Source organism: Pseudorasbora parva, chromosome 1 (genome assembly GCF_024679245.1).
Source record: "Pseudorasbora parva isolate DD20220531a chromosome 1, ASM2467924v1, whole genome shotgun sequence".
Classification (NCBI taxonomy): Eukaryota; Metazoa; Chordata; class Actinopteri; order Cypriniformes; family Gobionidae; genus Pseudorasbora; species Pseudorasbora parva.
In genome coordinates this window covers 6731711-6751078 of record NC_090172.1, presented here as the reverse complement: position 1 = coordinate 6751078, position 19368 = coordinate 6731711, and the positions used below count along the sequence as shown (strand labels likewise).

Sequence of the window (19368 nt, the reverse complement as noted above, 5' to 3'; positions counted from 1 at the left end):
ATTGTGTATACAGAGTCTTGTACACTGTATACAGAGTCTTTTGAATAATGCTCGCTGATCACGCCTCTTGTGCAGTAGAAAATACAGAGCAGACTCCCCAGACCAATGTTCAATTTAAAAATGAGCTTGGTCTGGTCATAGCTAGACAACTGCACTTCAGCTTCTCATCAGATTTCTGTCCAATCAAATGCTCTCTATAATCTGAATCTGACAGTGTAAATATGAACACAAAACACATCAGAACATATGAATTCTGTACACAATGTTGTATTTTACTAGCCTGATGTGGTCATACTCAATTCTAGTCAGAATATGAGTCTGAAACTGCTCCATTGGGCTGTGATTATGGGGCGTGTTTCAACTGAACCAGGAAAGACTCAACTGCACTGTGTTTTCCATGTCCGCTTGTTGAATCGACCATTATGTGATATATAGACCCATGAATGCGAATTTTAGCAGGCAACCTTGCCAAAATAACACACATTTTATTAAACACCATTTTTTGAGAGGCTATTGTTTAGGGCAGGGTTTCTCAACCTTTTGCCTACTGCGACCTACTTTTTTTTGTATGCCAGTCATACGACCCACTATGGCTAGAAATAAATAACATAAATTTTAGACCTAGACTAGTTTATAAAAGTACAGCTGTTCGTGGTTTGTTCATGTTAGTTCAGAGTGCATAAACTTATCTTAACAAGATTTTAATAATGCATTAGTAAATATTTAAAGTGCAGTTCATTATTAGTTCATGTTAACCAATGAACCATATTGTAAAGTTTTACCATTAATTCATGTAAACACATTTTTTTCAATAATTAGACAGACTATGAGGCCAAAACTGATATATTTATTTTTACTCACATTAATGTGACATTTGAGACTGCCGCTCTGAAACGATGATATCCAGACGCGGTGGAATTGGGGAAAGGGCCACTCGTAGTGTTGCACTCAAACTAACGTTAGCTGTTGTCAGTCTATTCCTGCTTTTTGTTTTCATTACAGTCACTGTTGAAAATCCTGACTCACAAAGATCCATGGTGGTGCTGAATGGCAAGAGAAACTACGTTGCACGATCTGCAAGTTCTGGATATTCGCGTCTGGTTTGAATCCAGAAGGAATTCAGGTCTCAAGCTAACAGGCCGTGACTGCGTACAGTATAGGTCTGGCATCTCGAGCGCGCTGTCATTACCAAGCAACGGGGTAAAACACTTGCGTAAAGAGAGTAGGACCTTGTCCAATAAGCGGCAGTGATACATTATTGTGATTGGACAGTTTAGAATCAGCGTTAGAAAGTTACGGCAATAATGATTCAACATACGAAATTATAAAAAAGGAGAACGCATAGAAAGCCTCACGACCCCCTATAAAATGATTCACGACCCACTAGTGACTAGTGGGTCGCGACCCACTGGTTGAGAAACACTGGTTTAGGGGGTAGTAGTTGGCGGGTTTTGTTGTAAAAATTTGGCAACCCTGTCTGCACGCACGCTGGAATAAATTATCTTTGCCGGTGTTGTAAAAAAAAAAAAAAGAATTTAAGCATACACAGAGTACTTACCAACATGATCATCATTTCAGAGAGAAATAGTGACGGTGAATGCATATACAAACAAGCTCTCCGTTTAGGATTTGAACAAATATAATCCAAGCGCCTTTGATGACGTGCATGATCACGTTACTGTTTATCATCTGTCCGTCATCGTCTAAAGCCCGCCCTGATGATTTCAATAGTCCGAACAGTTTTTGTTCGGGCATTATTACTCCTCTATGGATCGAGTGCAGACCGAACCGCCGACCTAAAAATGTTGTGGGCGGGGCTAAGTTCGGCTGGCATCCAGGCTAGAATTTTACAGCTATATGATGGAGATTAGGAGGAGAATTAGTAAGAGATTAGGAGGAAACTGTGGCTTTAGCAAGCTCAATGATGAACTGTGATAAAACTAGAGGTCGACCGATAGTGGATTTTACCGATACCGATAGTTGGTTGGACCACGCTTGCCGATAACCGATTAATCAACCGATAGTTTTTGAAAATATACTAGATTAAAATAGCAGTTTTTTCGGATTGCTTAAGCACATTTTTTGTAACTATTGGCTATTTTTGCAAAACTCTACACACAAATAAGAAAACTTTTCACCCAATTATCTAAACATTGTAGTTCTCTTGCAAAAGTGAACAGAGCTAGATAAACTCTTCACGCCTTCATAAAAATTGTGTTTTTGTATCAAACAGTAAACACAAGCCATCATCTACTAAGCTCACAATCTGCCAACTACACACTGATGGTATTAATACAAAACACATCTGGCTTTTGCTTTTTCTGTGTACAGATGTCAATTTGAGGTCATACTTTTGTCATAGTGTCATGTAAACATACAAGGATCCAAACTTCAAGTATTGGTGTTTATTCACTCTCATCAAAACCAAGACAAAGTCAGAACACAATATAGTAATTTCACCAAAAAAAACAACAACAACAACAATCAGCCTAGATCATGTCGTCTTTCTGGGTCCGGCCACAAAATTTCATCCACATCGCATTCTATATCCTCCAGTCCAAGGCACCGGGGAAAATATGTCCTTAAATGGCGTATCCAGGCCTGACATGATGCCTTGTCAGTATCTCCACATGCCGCCTCCATTACCTGTAAAAGCGCTACCTGTTGATGAGGATGACGGTCGAACACTTTCCAGCGCCAGGCAGAGAAGATCTCCTCGATGGGATTTAAGAATGGAGAGTATGGACGGAGGTTGAGTCCCATTAAGATTTGTGTGGTCTGTAAACCAGTTGCAGACCAAAGCAGCCCTATGGAAACTAACATTGTCCCATATGATGACATATCGGGTATGCTCTGGTCTCTGAACAGTGAGCATGTCATGTAAGGTGTCCAGGTTTGCAATAATGTGTGCAGTGTTCTATGGGCCTATGGTTGCATGATGGTGAACAAAACCATTTTGGCTTGTAGCTGCACAGATGGTTGTTACCACCACGTTGTCCTCAGACATTGATGATGGCAAGGTGTCCAATAATGTTCCTGCCACGTCTCCTGGTTTTACAGAGGTTAAAACCGGCCTCATCTACAAAAAGACGCTCATGTCCCATGGCATCTGCTTCTAGTTCCATCACTCTCTGGACAAGACGAAACAAATGCAACACATCAGGCCCATGCACAGCACTACAGTATGCACTTCCATATTCAGAACCAATGACACTACAGCTTACCTGCACATAGTCATATCGCAGTTGCTTTACACGTTCTGTGTTCCTCTCGAAAGGAACTCTGTAAATTTGCTTCATTCTTATTCTGTGGCGCACAAGTACACAACTTAGTGCAGAAATGCTTACACTGTGTATATTTTGAAAGATAGTGTCATTATCAATTATGCGCTGCTGTATTTCGTGCAGTCTTATTGCATTATTGGCAATCACCATGTTCACTATATGGGTCTCTTGCTCTGGAGTGAACATTCTTCCTCTGCCCCCAGCATCTGGACGTCTAGCAATTCTGTAAAGTAACAGTTTCAGTATTTTTTGCATGTATGGTACTGTTGTGTTTCTCATTAGAGTATGGCAGTGCTACAAAGTACTTACCGATTCTCATTTCGAAATGTCCTAATGATGCTTGCCACAGTGTAGCGGCTCAAATTAGGCTGAAACCGTTGGCCAGCTTCCCTCAGGGTCATCCCATGGTTGATGACATGGTCCACTATTGTAGCTCTGATGTCATCAGTTATTCTATTTCTTACTCTTCTTACCCTTCCTCTTTCGCCTCCTCGTCCTCTTCTTGCTCCTCCTTGTCCTCTTCCTCTAACCCTCTCGCTTCTTCAACTCCACGTCCTCTTCCTCCTACTTCTTCATCTCTGTGTTTTCTTCCTTCTCTTCCTCTTCTTTCTTCACCTCCACGTCCTCTTCCTCCTCCTCTTCCTCTTCTTTCTTCACCTCCACGTCCTCTTCCTCCTCCTCTTCCTCTTTCTTCACCTCCACGTCCTCTCCCTCTGCCTCCTCTGATTCTCACTCTTCTCACTCTTACTGCTCCTTTCATTGTACTCCACACAGACAGCTTACCTGTGGCTTATTTATAGTGCTTAGGCTGATTGCAAAGTGAACTAATTATCTAAAACAGTTTTCACATGTGAAAGTGTGCCAGATAGTTGGCAAAATAGTGTTAATAATAGCCCTACATGTGTATAATTTTGCTATGAGTGTGTTGGAAATATGGTAATTGAGTGTAAGCAGTGAGTTGTGTTTAAAGTTCTGCAAAAAGAGTGTTGTGCGGTGAATTGTGCCTACAGTTTTGCAAAGTGTGTGTTACAAAATTGCAAACTGAGTGCAAAGCAGTGTTTGTGCTTTTAGTTTTGCAAACTCAGTGAGTGGTTTTGCTATACGTTTTAATAGTTTTAGAAATTGTGCTACAAGAATCACTGTTAGCGCTTAAGCATTCAGAAAAAACTAATAATAATAATAATAATAATAATAATAATAACAAATAAAAAAAACACACAAAACAGTGCTGAACTTTATTACAAGAAATAAAAAAACAGTACTGAACCATGAAAATGTTCTAAATTGCATATGTAAATATGAATATATTAAAATGACAAGTTCTAACAGAAAAAAAATCTACAGAAAATAACTAAAACATTAAAATATTACAAATAAATATTTATTTAGCTATAACCTAGAAGCATGTAAGTGAATGTCAGGTAACAGACTGCCAGTCCCATTTGTTAACAAGGATTTTTTAGCTTATTTAGCTAGCTTACATGAATGATATGCAATATACATTTTACACCATGTAATAATTGAGCAATACAATTGTATCTTAATCATTCATGTTAGTTCATAGTGCATAAAAAAGGTTAACAGATAAAACTAACAATGAATAATACTTCTATAGCATTTATTAACCTTACTTAATGTTACAAATGTAATATTGGATATAAAGTATTATAATGGATTATTGTATTATGTTAAGTGTTATTTCATATAAATCCAAACAGTTTGCTTTTGTAGAACACTTAACGGTTTTCTGATCAAAATAAAATATGCATTGAAATTGAAAGCGTTTCTGATGTGTTTATATTTCTGTCGGATGCATGACCATACAGTTTGGTTTCTTACTTCACTAGTTGTTACGTCGCTTTAACTGCTTGAGGTAAATGTTACTGCTAATGTTAGCGTTCTCTCACCCTCGACGACAAAGTAAAGTACCTACATACTGCTGTTCTTTCGCTGCTAAAGCCTCTAGTCACCAAAAAAAAAAAAAAAAACTTTATAATGGTTTGGCAACATTTACTGAAGTGTTCTGTATTCATACCATTTCCCTTTCGGTGTTTTAAACGCACGTCAGACGTGTCAGCGCGCTCTGTGCAGCGTTCGGTGAAGCGCGGAGCCTCGGGTGTCCTCACGTGCAGAGGTGGGTAGTAACGAATTACATTTACTTCGTTACATTTACTTGAGTACATTTTTTGGGTAACTTGTACTTTTAGAGTATATTTAAAAATGGGTACTTTTACTTTTACTCAAGTACATTTCTTGTGAAAAAACTGTACTTTTACTTCGTTACATTCGGTGGCGTTCCTCCGCTACTGTCAATGGTGATAGTTAATTATATATTTTAAAATAAGTTATGAATTGTTCGCAAGTCTTGCGAAACGTTGGAGAGGCTGCTTCGCGAGAGGGGGATACGCATCACCCGCATAAAATTAGCGCGCGTTTAAGTCAGAAGATGATGGCCGAAGCAGAGGGAGATGTGTGTGAGCTACGGCAGATCACCCGTACGTGGCTTCAAGCTCAGCCTGTTTTCAGTCAAAGATGTCAAAAAGAACAGTTTCATAATGTAATGCATGCTGTGTGCACCAATATGAACTGCCATCTCAGCATACAATAATTCCAGCTCCAACCTGAGAAAACAACGGTAAGTGTAACAATGATGCCTATATTTGAACACTATTAATGGTAAATTGGTAACTATGGGCACTTTTCCTTTATTGTAATACTATTTCACACACTGTCCGAGTGTTTTCCTCATATGCGCTCTTGTGCAAGCATTGACAAATCATTTGAATCCTCCGAACACACGTCCACAAACAAACGTTCACATCTGCACATTTACATATCTTTTTTTTCTCATAAAACGAGCAACCTCATTGGCAAAATGTACCTGTGACAATGTTTTTGCAAACCACAAAATACGTACCAATACACTGCAGTTTCCAACAGAAATGAACACTATCAGAAAAACTGCATTTTTTAGTCTATATGGTTTGTAAACTAAAACATTTTGAATTTTCCGTCACAGCTCCATGTTCTGCTTTTCTGATTCACCAGATTTGCTCGATAGCTCAGCTGATACAGATCTGTATTTGCAATGCGAAAAGCTTGAGAACGAACCCCATGAAGAACGAGTCATGATAAGAGCTCAAAGACGAGTTCTAAACACAAGCTAAAAATACATGGACACAATTTTATTTTTGTCACATTTGCTTTTGTTAACACTTTCGGGTAGGTTTAGTGTGGGTGTACGTTAAAAACACAACGTAACAAAACATGTCAGATTCACGCAAATCTGTTCTGGAAAAAAATGAGCTTTTAGCGCCACCCAGTGGACATTTCACTTTGAAACTGTCGCAATATGTACGTATTGGTTCATATTTTGTGGTTTGCAAAAACGTTGCCATAGGTACTGATGAGATCAGGCTAAAAACTAAACAAATTGAATAGCCTAATGTAACATCTTGCATTTATACACATATCCGGACAGACAACAGTCTGCAGTGTATATATACATTTAAAAATGGGACTGTATTTTTAAGAAAGCATATACTTATAAAAATATAAGAGCAAAGTATGTTTTAAAAAGAGCTGTGGTTAGCCCAGCACACCATTAATTTACACTGTTTAACCATTACACACACACACACACACACACACACATACATATATATACATATATATATATATATATATATATATATATATATATATATATATATATATATATATATATATATATATATATATATATATATATATATATATATATATATATATATATATATATATATATATATATATATATATATATATATATATATATATATATGTATGTGTGTGTGTGTGTGTATAGCTCTATATATATATATATATAGCTCTCTAAGTAGTCTGAAATTCAGGGTTTTTGGATCTTATCAATCAGATCGAAAGTAACTAGTAACTAAGTACTTGAGTAGTTTTTTCATCTAATACTTTTTTACTCTTACTCAAGTAACTATTACGATTGTTACTTTTACTTTTACTTGAGTAAATATTTCCGTAAGTACTTGTACTTTTACTTGAGTAAAGATTTTGGCTACTCTACCCACCTCTGCTCACGTGTTAATGTAAACAGTGATAGTTTTTATTTGGCCTCTAGAGGCCGCTCTCGCGCTATATAATACCAGCAGACCCTTCTCAGAGCTCTCGTAGGCTACTGTGTAATGACAGCACCTTTCTCAGCCTCTCCCGCAATGGACACAAACCGGAAAAACTATCGGTATACCGATTGACAATAACGATTGTTCCACCAATCAGCTATCGGTGCCGGTTAATCGGCAAATCCGATGAATCGGTCGACCTCTAGATAAAACTAAATGCTATTGCCTATTTTTTTAAAGGGGAGGAGCTGTTCGATATGTCCTGATCTGTGTCTTCCTGTTTCAGTGGAAAATACGTCACTACATTGAATAATGCTGCACATTTCAAGACACTTCAGTGAGGCTTTAAAATGGGTCTTTGATTATGATTTCACCTTTTAAACTTTAGTTAGTGTGTATTGTTGCTGTTTGAGCAAAAACAACATCTGCAAAGTTACGAAGTTGAAAGCATAGGAAGGTTTTTTTTTTTTTATTGCTTTTAAAGAACTACAATAAATGGCTGGTAGGGACTACAACCAGCTTATTCACAGGTTAGTGACATCACAAACCCTAAAATGTACATAAACCCTGCACCCAGGAACACACAACAAAGGGGCTGAGGCCATGTTAGGAAGAGGAAGAGTTGTTGTAGTCGAGGACATTTGTGAGTGTGCTCAACATCCGTTGCATCCGTCGCATCCATCTTTTCACATTTACAGTACGCTATGCAAATGCAATAGCATTTCGGCTTTCCTATAGCTCAACCAGTAGAGCGTGGCGCTAGTAACGCCATGGTCATGGGTTCGATTCCCAGGGAAAGCAAGAACTGACAATAATGTAAAATGTGTACCTTGAATGCAATGCAAGTCGCTTTGGATAAAAACGTCTGCCAAATGCATAAATTTCAGCAAGATGACAACCTATCTTACAACAGTTCTCACACAAGCGATTTACAGATAATCATACCAGAATATGCACATCAATGAAGATATTAACTCCACATCAGCTACATAAATTCATCAACTTACCCATCAGAAACATCCTGTCTCATTCTACATGTTGTCTCTTCTTCTTTAGTCTCTCCATCATTGTCCAACTCCGTTTTGAACATAAAATTCTGAACAGTTTCTGACATTTTCAGTGCGTGTCTGCATGATGTAATCGGAGATGCTAACACCAGCTATTGACGCTCTGCCCTCTTCCTGAAATGGGTCCGGGAGCAGCTGCTCATTTGCATATAAAGGGACACACACAAAAACAGTGTGTTTTTGCTTACCCTCAAAAAGTGCCAATTTTAACATGCTATAAAGAATTATCTGTGGAGTATTTTGAGCTACAACTTCACATACATTACTGGACCCCATTAAAGTTTTTTTTTCACTCAAAAATGAAAATTCTGTCATTTGCCATCAACCTAGCCTGGATGCCAGCCAAACTCAGCCCCGTACACAACATTTGAGGCTGGGCAGTTCGGTCTGGACTCGATCCATAGAGGAGTGATTATGCCTGAAACCGTCCAGACCAATGAAATCATCAGGGCGGGCTTTTTTAATCCTAAACGGAGAGCTTGTTTGTATATGCATTCACCTTCACTATTTCTCTCTGAAATGATGATCATGTTGGTAAGTAACTGTTTTCTTAAATTCTTTTCTATTTTTACAACACCGGCAAAGATCGTTTATTTCAGCGTGCGTGCAGACAGGGTTGCCAGGTTTGGGGGGTAAAATGTGTGTTATTTTGGCAAGGTTTCCTTCTAAAATTCACATTCATGCACCTATATACCACATAATAGTCGCTTTAACCTGCGGACATTGAAAACAAACCGCGGGAAAAAAAACGCGGACTTGGCAACACAGTGCAGTCGCTTCATTGCTCTGATTGGTTGTAGGTCTATCCAATTGATGTCTTTCCTGGTTCGGTTGAAACACGCCTCATAATCACAGCCCATGTAGCAGTTTCAGACTCATATTCTGACTAGAATTGAGTATGACCACGTCAGGCTACCATCAACCCATAATACGTTATGATCTTTGGAACGCAAATAAAGATGTGGCAAAAAGAAAATCACGTTTTTGTCATAGACTACATCAAGATCGGATTCAGAACAATGATCAAAGCAGATGGAGTGGATCGAGTTCATCAGCACCTCCAAAGCTTCACGGTCCTGTAGCTTGTCCTGGGTCAACATTTCATTCAGTAACATTATAATTGATATGCTGTTTTATGTTTATGGTCACATTATTTACTGCTTGCTTTAGCTTGTTTCTGCTTCTTCAGTGCATGTGTTTGATCAGGAGATTCAGTATTCCTTCAGAAGGTGTGTAATAGCACCCCTACTGTAGTGAAAACACAGAAAGCCGGAAATTTGAAAACATGAAAGGCAGAGATAAATAGTTCATGTTGTGCTTTTTAGGAGCTTTCAGAAAGAATGAGGCATTGGCTAAACATGCTCTAAAAAATTTGAATGCAAAATTATTTATGCAAATGACCTGTAGAGGGAATTAAATGTGTTTGTATCATTAAAGCTGCCTAATTAAAATGCTTTTTGTTTCACACTCCCACACAAGGACCATGTCAATTTAAGAATGACTTCTTTAGTCACTGCTTTTAAAAGTAGCATTGCTCCATTTAGTCCATTTTGTACAACAATCCCTGCCAAAAATTTTTTTACAATCCAGGTATGAAGCTGCTTCTGGTTTCATGGCACGTAGCAAATCTCTCAGAACAAGCCCAGTCATCTATTATTTTGGTTGTCAAAGCAATTACTCTGCTGAGAGAATAATGCAATAGCCATAAAATCATACATTTGCCAAATGACAGTTGCCCGTTTTATTAGCCAGCACATTATAGCGACAGAGGTTACCATCCAGTTTGAGAGCTCAGATAAATTAGCTATGTGTCACCTAAATACAAGCCATTTATTGAGGAGTATATTTTACTTCTTTATTATTCCTTAATTGATTTGCCAAACTGGGCTGCATTTCCCAAAAGCATTGTGAACCAAGATGATCATAGAGACTATTTAGGCTTACAATGCTTTTGGGAAGCACAGCCATGAACTGTATGCACACCATGACTTACAAAGTAGTTATTTTTTGTGAAAAAGATTGAGCTTAATTGTATTGAATGAACACTGTGTACTTCAGATCTTGAAAGATTATTTACAACATGTCTGCTGTGCATAGATTCTGCTTTTTTATCATTTTCTACAACCACACTTGGACAACTTGCTGATAATATAATATTAATAAAAGAACTGGCCACTTAATTCATTTAAAGGAATACAGTTTCTAGATCGTTTCTTAGAGTTTTTTTTTTTTTTTTTAAATGAAGTACATTTTAAATATTAAATTTCAATGATCTTGTCATGCTTTGAAGATGTATACACTTTGCACTTATGTTGACTAATATACTAAAGCATAATACTAAATGTGAAGTAACGTTTTGCTACCGTTTCCAGTTGAAAGTGATGTTTCTTGGAAAAAGTGTGAAACGGGTTTGAGATGTGTTTTCTCTCGATTAGTGGGTGTGTCAAATATGTCAGCCCAATCAGCAGCAACATGTAAATAAACCACGTAGTGTTAAAGAGACAGCTGCACAAGTATAAATGTGTCCGCTACCACTCGGTTTATGCAACAATTGAAGATATTAGAAGACATGATTGCCGTTAGAATTTTATAGTTTATAGTTTTTTTAGTCTGTTTAAATATCATTTAGTAATTGCAATGTCTTCTGGCCCATATCCTTTCCTTAGGAAGGTGTGCTAGGCACTGGTTAATGTAACAAAAATACTATACTTACTTATATATTTTGCTATTGTATTGTGGAGTGACACTTTCACAAACGTTTGTATACTCCTCTGATTATATAATGGCAAATATTACAATATCAAACAGTAATCAGTAAATAATGACAAGGTCATATAGATTATAACACTCTCAAAAATGGATTATCCTTCACCTGAAATGTTTTTTTTTTCCCATCCTGAAATATAAGGTAAGTGTTGGATAACAATAATTAGGAACCACAGTTTCCACAAATCCCTTCATTCGATTGGGATGTTCTCTTTTATTCTGGACAGCAAGGGCAGTGACTGTATATTGAGTACAGTAGGGGGCGTGTCCATTCATGATGGGTGAGGAGAGAGAGTGAGCCAATCACCAGTTGGGGGCGTGTCCACTCATGATGGGTGAGGAGAGAGAGTGAGCCAATCACCAGTTGGGGGCGTGTCCACTCATGATGGGTGAGGAGAGAGAGTGAGCCAATCACCAGTTGGGGGCGTGTCCACTCATGATGGGTGAAGAGAGAGAGAGTGAGCTAATCAGCAGTAGGGGGCGTGTCCACTCATGATGGGTGAGGAGAGAGAGTGAGCCAATCACCAGTTGTGGGCGTGTCCACTCATGATTGGTGAAGAGAGAGAGTGAGCTAATCAGCAGTGGGGGGCGTGTCCACTCATGAAGTGAACGCTGCAACTTACTCCGCAAGAACAGAGAAAAAAGTTCTCGCTCCCAGGGCTGCAAGAACATAATGGTGTCATTTTGTTCTCGCAGCCCTGGTTTGGGACATCATCTGAGCAGAACTTTTTTCTTGCGTGTGTCCGAGAGCTATTGTGTGATTGGTCGTACATTTAAAGTAGGTCTGGCTAATGCAGAGAAACGCAGGTGATCGGCAACTGCTTTTCTCGTGAAGTATTGGATGTACTGGCAAGAATGAACTTTATTCTTGTTCTTTCCACCTCGAGAAAATGAACACATTTATATGCTCTTGCAGAGTATGCCCCAAGCTTTAGCCAATCAGCAGTAGGGGGAGTGTCCACTCATGATGGGTGTGGAGAGAGAGTAAGCCAATCAGCGGTAGGGGGCGTGTCCACTCATGATGGGTGTGGAGAGAGTAGGTGTGTTCTACATCGGCTGTGGCTAGATTGGCGAGCAGTGCCATGTGCAGGTGTGGAGGAGCTGCGAACGAGTACATGAAGTCACATGAAGAAATACATGAACTTTCTGCTTCCTGTAGTGATGCTCATGTGGTGTTTGCATACTTTATCACAGCTGAAATTAAATTGGCAATATTTGTCAAATACACAGATGTTTCAGAGGCGTTTTCATTTACCGGTGTACTTTATGTACTGCTTAATGCAGCACTAGGTACCTTTTCAACCTTCATAATATATTTTTTAAGACTCTTGTGATGATAAATTGACTTACAATAGGTTGAATGACGCATCTGTCATAGCTTGATGGGGTCTGTATCGTTTTTAATCGTATTTTTAAACTTCGGGTTTCGGGTAGTAACCCGAGAACAAAAAGAACTACAAAATTCGACTGCTTTACGGCATATACGTCACTTCCACCAACACCCACATTTCCTTAAATTCGGACGTGCGAGCCCAACTTTGTTCGTCAGATAATATAGTCATGTCCGAAGCAGCAGAGACAAATAAGAAAGAAAAGGTTTTGTTGGAGGAAAGCAATAAGAGGAAACGAAAAAGTGATGGGATTAAAGGCAGGACGAGGATCAGCATTGGACCAGCGTTTGCTCGTTGGCGTGAGCTGAAGGAGGCGTGCCCGACCGATGCTGTCCTGCTTGTTATGGTGAGCTACCACGCAAACATTGAATTGAAGTATCATATAGATTCTGTAAAACGGTAACCAATAGACTACTATAATGACGCTGGCTTGTAAACGTGAGCATCGCGATTATTTGGCGTTTGAAAAAAATAAAACCCATGAAATTATATTCATATGACATGCTGAAACATATGCCACTGACTGTACCTGGGATGAAGACATTTCACACGCGCCGCCAGAAGAACACCTGCATGTGAACTCCTCCTGCAGTGTTCAAGGGAACTGTTAGTGCTGCACCAACCCGCGGGGCCGCTTTTATGAAGTTATTTGGCCCGCCGCGCACCACTGTATATATTTTAACAACCCGCCCCGCACCCGCGACCATTAAATAGACATACGGGGTCCGCGGGTTATGAGACGACCCGCGCATCACTAGTTCAGGGCTATCAGGGTTGTCATGTCAACAAATGCACACGCGATGGCATCCCCTGTTGTAGGATGACAGAGCTTACGACAGTAGTTGAGGACATTATTTTTTCCCAACTGTAGGGGGACCCCGAGAGCAAAAGTTGCCAAGTGCTGCTTTAATACAGTGTCTATTTGTACAAGATTAAAGTTACATAAGCCTATACTATTTAAATTAGTTTTTTTATTAGTTTTATTTTGATAAACATGACACAATATAACATTGTGACTATAAAAAATAAAAAACAAATTTGTTAGCATTAGTGGAACTGAAGGTTTTTGAATAAACACGAAACACACATGAACATGTGATGAATCCGGCCAATCGTGGAACAGTTGTGTTTCTGCTTCTAGCCAGCCACCAATTTAGTTTTTTCTTTTTCTGCATTTGTTTTGTTTTGACTAAGGCCTGTCCAAGCATCAAAAACTAACTCCACCAATAGTCTATATAGTTAAAATCATAACTGTAAAACCACTTTTATATTTGTTGCAAACACGCACTCCATAGCAGCCTCAGGTCATATGATTTTGAGATCCCTTAATGTCTTAAGAGAGTTTTATCAAAAGGACTTAATATGGAAAATTGGTAAAAGTGAAATACATAAAACAGAATTAATTTTCTAACAGCAAGTAGAAATACAGCATATTGATATTTCATCTCAGCAGTCAGATATTGTGTTTGTGCACAGGGTCCAATAAATCCCATTCCTGCACCAGTGCTTACAGCGCGCTGCAGTCTGGAGCGGTGTTAGCAGCACGGCTCCAGTGTTTATTCAGAGCTGCCGTTTGGGTGGGTGTTCTCCCTCTTGGTAGCCAGTATCCAACAGAGCCGTATTTGATTCCGTCAGTGATCCAGACTGACCCCCTCAGTATCAGTTTTCTGACTGGGGACTCTGTAGTCATGTTTTCACACAGGTCCAGGTTGCAGTGCTGTTGCTTCCAACAACGCCACTTCCCTATCCCGTATCTTGCCATCAGTTCCCACAGCCTGAAATAGAAGAGCTGTTTTTAAGGAGGAGTAAGAAAATAATTTGAGATAGGGACTTGAGTTGTAATTCGAGCATGCGTGAGAATAAATGGCATTCATAAGACGGAAGATAACTATAATGATACCGATAAAGATATAGTTTTAAAAAACATTCTAAATGTAAAAGAATAGCAGATTCCACACCACAAGTATAATTATACTGGCACAGAGAAACAATATTGCTGGAATTACTTTCAGATTGTGTTTCTTTTTCGAGCTGATAAACAATAAAAACATTGACAGCCAATTAAAATCCATCCTGCTTCGAGAGCTTGAGCATTTAAAGCGGCAGGTGACAAACCTGCAGTACGCTCATCATAAACAGAACCTTATAGTGCATTGATGGAGACCTTAATATAGTTACCGTTCTTGTTGTGAATGCTACACCACAAATAATAACCTTATAGAGATCGCCAAGGCATGTGACCAACTGGGCGGCAACGTCATCAAAATGCAAAGAATTATGGGTATGTTTGGCCCATTTACATGGCCTGGCATAGTAGGCTAGTGTTCTGGCATGACAATAATTAAAAACTAGAGAGAAAAACTGAATATAATAATACAAAATGCAGCTACAAAACATCTCTAGTTTACTAGAAGACCATGATTTAATTTGTTTGTTAAATATGAGGCGATCTGGCGCTCGTTGCCGCTGTTATCAGTGACATGGATTTCTCGTGCTTTAATCTATCGCTTATCGCCGTTGCTGAGATTTTCTATTTGTTCTGGTGAAATCAGGAAACAAAATGCACAAAAACTGTCCCTGCTCGATGAACAACGTGATGATATTCAGTTTTGATGAGGAAAAAAATACAAGGGCAGATCAGAACTTCTGACAAGCTTAACAAAGGACCAAATTTGTTTGCGAATCTATGCCTTTATTCACGTGAAAAATCTTGGCACTAATGCTATATTGTGTTTAGATGCAAGAATTAAACATCTATATCAATAAAATGTATCCAACTCCATTTAATGTACAATGTACTGTCAATGCCATCTTTTGGACATCATATTGCATTGGTTTTCTTTTCTTGTCCTCAAACGCTCTAATCTGTTTATTTTTAAGTTTCACTTAGATGAAAAAAAGAAAATCATTTGTTTGTATTACTTTATTACGGAGGTAATCTTGGGCCTCCTTACTGCTGCTATCCATGCCATTCGCCGCCTTTTTGTCACCTCTGAAACACGGCTCAGTTTTACGATTTCCACGCTGGAAAACGATAAAACGATATCCCGTTCTTAAGCTTTATGCCACTTCTATCGTGAAAATGACTATTGCAGTTTATAACACAGCAGGTAGATGACATCTTGAACACTGCATTCTTCCCTCCATGCAAACAGAAGTCTGGCACCCGTTTGTGCTGCGGATTCCCAAAATGCTTTGCGTTTACCACTGAGAATACGTCATGATGACGACACATTAGCGATCTCTATTGTCCTCTAAAATAAAAAAACCTACTTAAAAAAAATATCGAATTTGCATAATGGCAGCCTGTGGTCTTCATTGGCTGCCCGTGAACAATTGATTTGACCCACCCTCAAACACTGTAGTTATAGTTTGGGCCTGGAAGAGTTTGGTTTGTGTTGTTGACATGTCAAGAATACATTGTTTTCTGCAATGTGAATCCACTTTGATTATACTTCCAAAGCACACTGGAATTGATATGGAAAAACCAATGGCACCTTTACTCTTTATATCACTGTAGAGGTGCTGAGGAAGATCTGGAGCCGAAATTGAGATATAGTAATTGGTGTTTTTTGACCGTGGATGCGTACAAATCTATTGTAGGAGACCTCCGAAACAAATTAAGAACCTTTAAAATAGAATTATAATGGCACATTTAATGTGTTATCATTGGCTTTGATTAAAGTTAATGTTAATGAGATATTGGTAATGCAGGTCTGATTTCCATTTTATATCTACAGGCTGATAAATGTTAGCATGTGGTTATTGCTGCTAGATATGAAAAGGTCACAAATGACAGTCAAACACAAAGGTCAATCAAACTGACATTGAAACGCAAACAAAACGGTGTGTCATTCACAATGGGAGCGTTATGTAAGCATATTGTGTCTATGGAACACTGTTTTCCCTCGATATCATGTTCTCATGAGATTTTGTTTTCATTATCGTGTAGATTATTTTGTCTTTCAGGTTTGCAAATCATTGTTCCAGTGCAGCAGTTATTCTCTTATACTCTAGGGATGGTTTATTCTGCACGGGATTTTATAAATATACGCTTTATAAATATTACCTACGATGTGTCAATGAATCTATAAATGTACAGTGTTATACACAAGTTTGAGAGGACACTGAAAATCTGTTTTATTTATTTAAAAACAGATGGTATAAGATTTTTATTTTTTATTTTGGAATTTACAGGTATATAAAACTGCAAAATCCAGATTAGTCCAATTTAGAAACACAAATCTTGCCTTGAAATGACCACTAACAATGTCATGACCTAGTTGCATAGGGCTATAAGGGGGAAAAGACACAAGAAACATGCTGGGTCAAATAAAAATATGCTATACTTAGAACACTAATTCACTGGTTTGAGACTATTTAAACCTCCAGGTTAGAAAGACAGAATGAAAGAATCCCCCAGCACTTGTGTTTACATCACAGTGAAAACAGTAATGGGCAAAAATGTATGGTCGCTGATTGGAGTTTGCTTTAACTGTTAATGACATTCCTTTGTGAAAAAGAGGTGCACTTTAGACTTTAAAAAAGACATATTATGGAAATAGCATTCTTAAAAGAATATACTTAAGTGCAAAACGTACTTATTTGCAATTACAGTTTTTTTGGATAGCTTACACTAAAATTAAAAGTAGTACACTATTAGCAAAACCTTACAAGAAGCAAAACATCAGCCCATATTTGCACAACTATAAGCACACTGTCAACCTCACACGTGTTGCAAAACTCGACACACAGTGATTTGCAAAACAGTAAACTTGCAGTACAATAAATAAAGAGACATTTTGTTACAGTATTATCAATGTCCATTAAAGCATTTTGGGCATGTTGAGAAATAAATAAGTTGCCACATTGGTCTTGTGTAGTGTTTGGGGGATTTACCAAACTAGATTATATCTGCACTTTGTTGATGATAGTCTACTCTAATTATAGGAAAGTAAAAGTGCTAAAAGTGTTTTAGGTTTATCACAGCAGAGTGTAACTCGTGCAAAGAGACTATAGTAATGTGAAACGTGTGTGTTTCATATGGTAACAAAGTGTGGTTTTTAAACAGAAGTGTATCGTTTTTACGAGTGTTTAATTATGCAAAGGATCTGTAGTGTTTTGCTAATTGAGTGTGTGGTTGTGCTAATTGTGTGTAGTGTTTTGAAAATTGTGCTTAAGCAATCCAAAAAAACTGTAAATGAAAATTGTATTATAATTTGAACTATAATAAATATAATTAGCATATATAACTTAACATAGCTCACCCAAAACATGTAATTCTGTCATATTCTGCTGTTCCAAACCCGTATGAATGCCTCTCTTCTGCTGAACACAAAAGAAGGTATTTTGAAGAATGTCGGTAACAAACTTTTAATGGACCCCATTGACTTCCATAGTATTTCCCCTTACTATAATAGTCAATAGGGCCGATCAACTGTTTAGTTACCCAAATTCTTCTAAATATCTTCTTTTGTTTTCAGCAGAAGAAAGCACAATCACATTTATAACGCATAATTCTGGGTACTCAAAGTGCTTACATATAGAAGGGGGGATCTCCTCAACCACCACCAATGTGCATCAACACCCAGATGATGCGATAGCAGCCATTTTGTGCCAGAACGCTCACCACACACCAGCTGATTGGTGGAGAGGAGACCAGTGGGCTAATTTGCAGGGATTTTTTTTTATGACCACAGAGAGTCAGGACCTAGGCTTAATGTCTCATCCGAAGGACGGTGCTCTTTGACAGTATAGTGTCCCCATCACTGTACTGGGCCGTTAGGACCCACACAGACCACAGGGTGAGCGCCCCCTGCTGGCCTCACTAACACCCAGCAGCATCCTGTTTTTCCCAGTTGGTCTCCCATCCAGGTACTGACCAGGCTCAGCCCTGCTTAGATTCAGTGGGATACCAGGTGATATGGCTGCTGGAGAAACTCACAGCGAAGTTTGAAATACCCTGTTAGCAAACATGGACCCCATTGACTTCCATAGTATTTGTCCCCCTTTCTATAGAAGTCAATAGGGCCGATCAACTGTTTAGTTACCCAAATTCTTCTAAATATATTCTTTTGTTTTCAGCAGACGAAAGCACAATCGGTGCAAGATTGTGCTTGTAAATGGCATCAGTGTTATTTTTCTTTTATAGGCTCTGACACGTTTCATTATCAGGGGAATGCCAACCATGTGTCTGTCTGACCCTCACAGAGTCCCCGCTGAAAGGAGATGACAATCAAGTAGATCGATCTTTTGCTGACTCGTCCTTGTTCAACCACTGGGGCCAGGATCTGGGGCCAGAGAGCCGCCGAGTGGCCCTCAAGATGTTTCAGTATTACGGCTACAATGGTTACCTCAGCGACCGCCTCTCCATGGACAGACCCATCCCAGACTACAGACCTAATGGGTGAGTGTCTAGCAGTCAAGCCTAAAGACTGCCTGTCTGTCCTTTAACGCAGACACTATAATATTACTGACAGATGATATAATAATAATTAGTTACATTTATAACATGCTTTTCTGGGTACTCAAAGTGCTTCGATATAGAAGGGGGAATCTCCTCAACCACCACCAATGTGCATCAACACCCAGATGATGCGATGGCAGCCATTTTGTGCCAGAATGCTCAACACACACCAGCTGATTGGTGGAGAGGAGACCAGTGGGCTAATTTGGCCAGGGATTTTTTTATGACCACAGAGAGTCAGGACCTCGGTTTAATGTCTCA

The 19368-nt window shown here is 38.8% G+C and overlaps 1 protein-coding gene and 1 non-coding gene across 2 annotated transcripts in view; both read left to right on the top strand.

Annotated features, from left to right (window-relative positions):
- The window catches only part of galnt18b (UDP-N-acetyl-alpha-D-galactosamine:polypeptide N-acetylgalactosaminyltransferase 18b), a 170122-nt gene that overhangs the window by 59490 nt on the left and 91264 nt on the right, over positions 1–19368 (top strand). Inside the window, exon 2 of the mRNA XM_067412995.1 lies at positions 18852–19047. Within this exon, the coding sequence (XP_067269096.1) occupies positions 18852–19047 (196 nt within the window). The remainder of the gene's footprint in view (positions 1–18851; positions 19048–19368) is intronic.
- Positions 8144–8218, top strand: trnat-agu (transfer RNA threonine (anticodon AGU)). Its single transcript has one exon. It is a non-coding gene; the product is annotated as a tRNA-Thr (tRNA).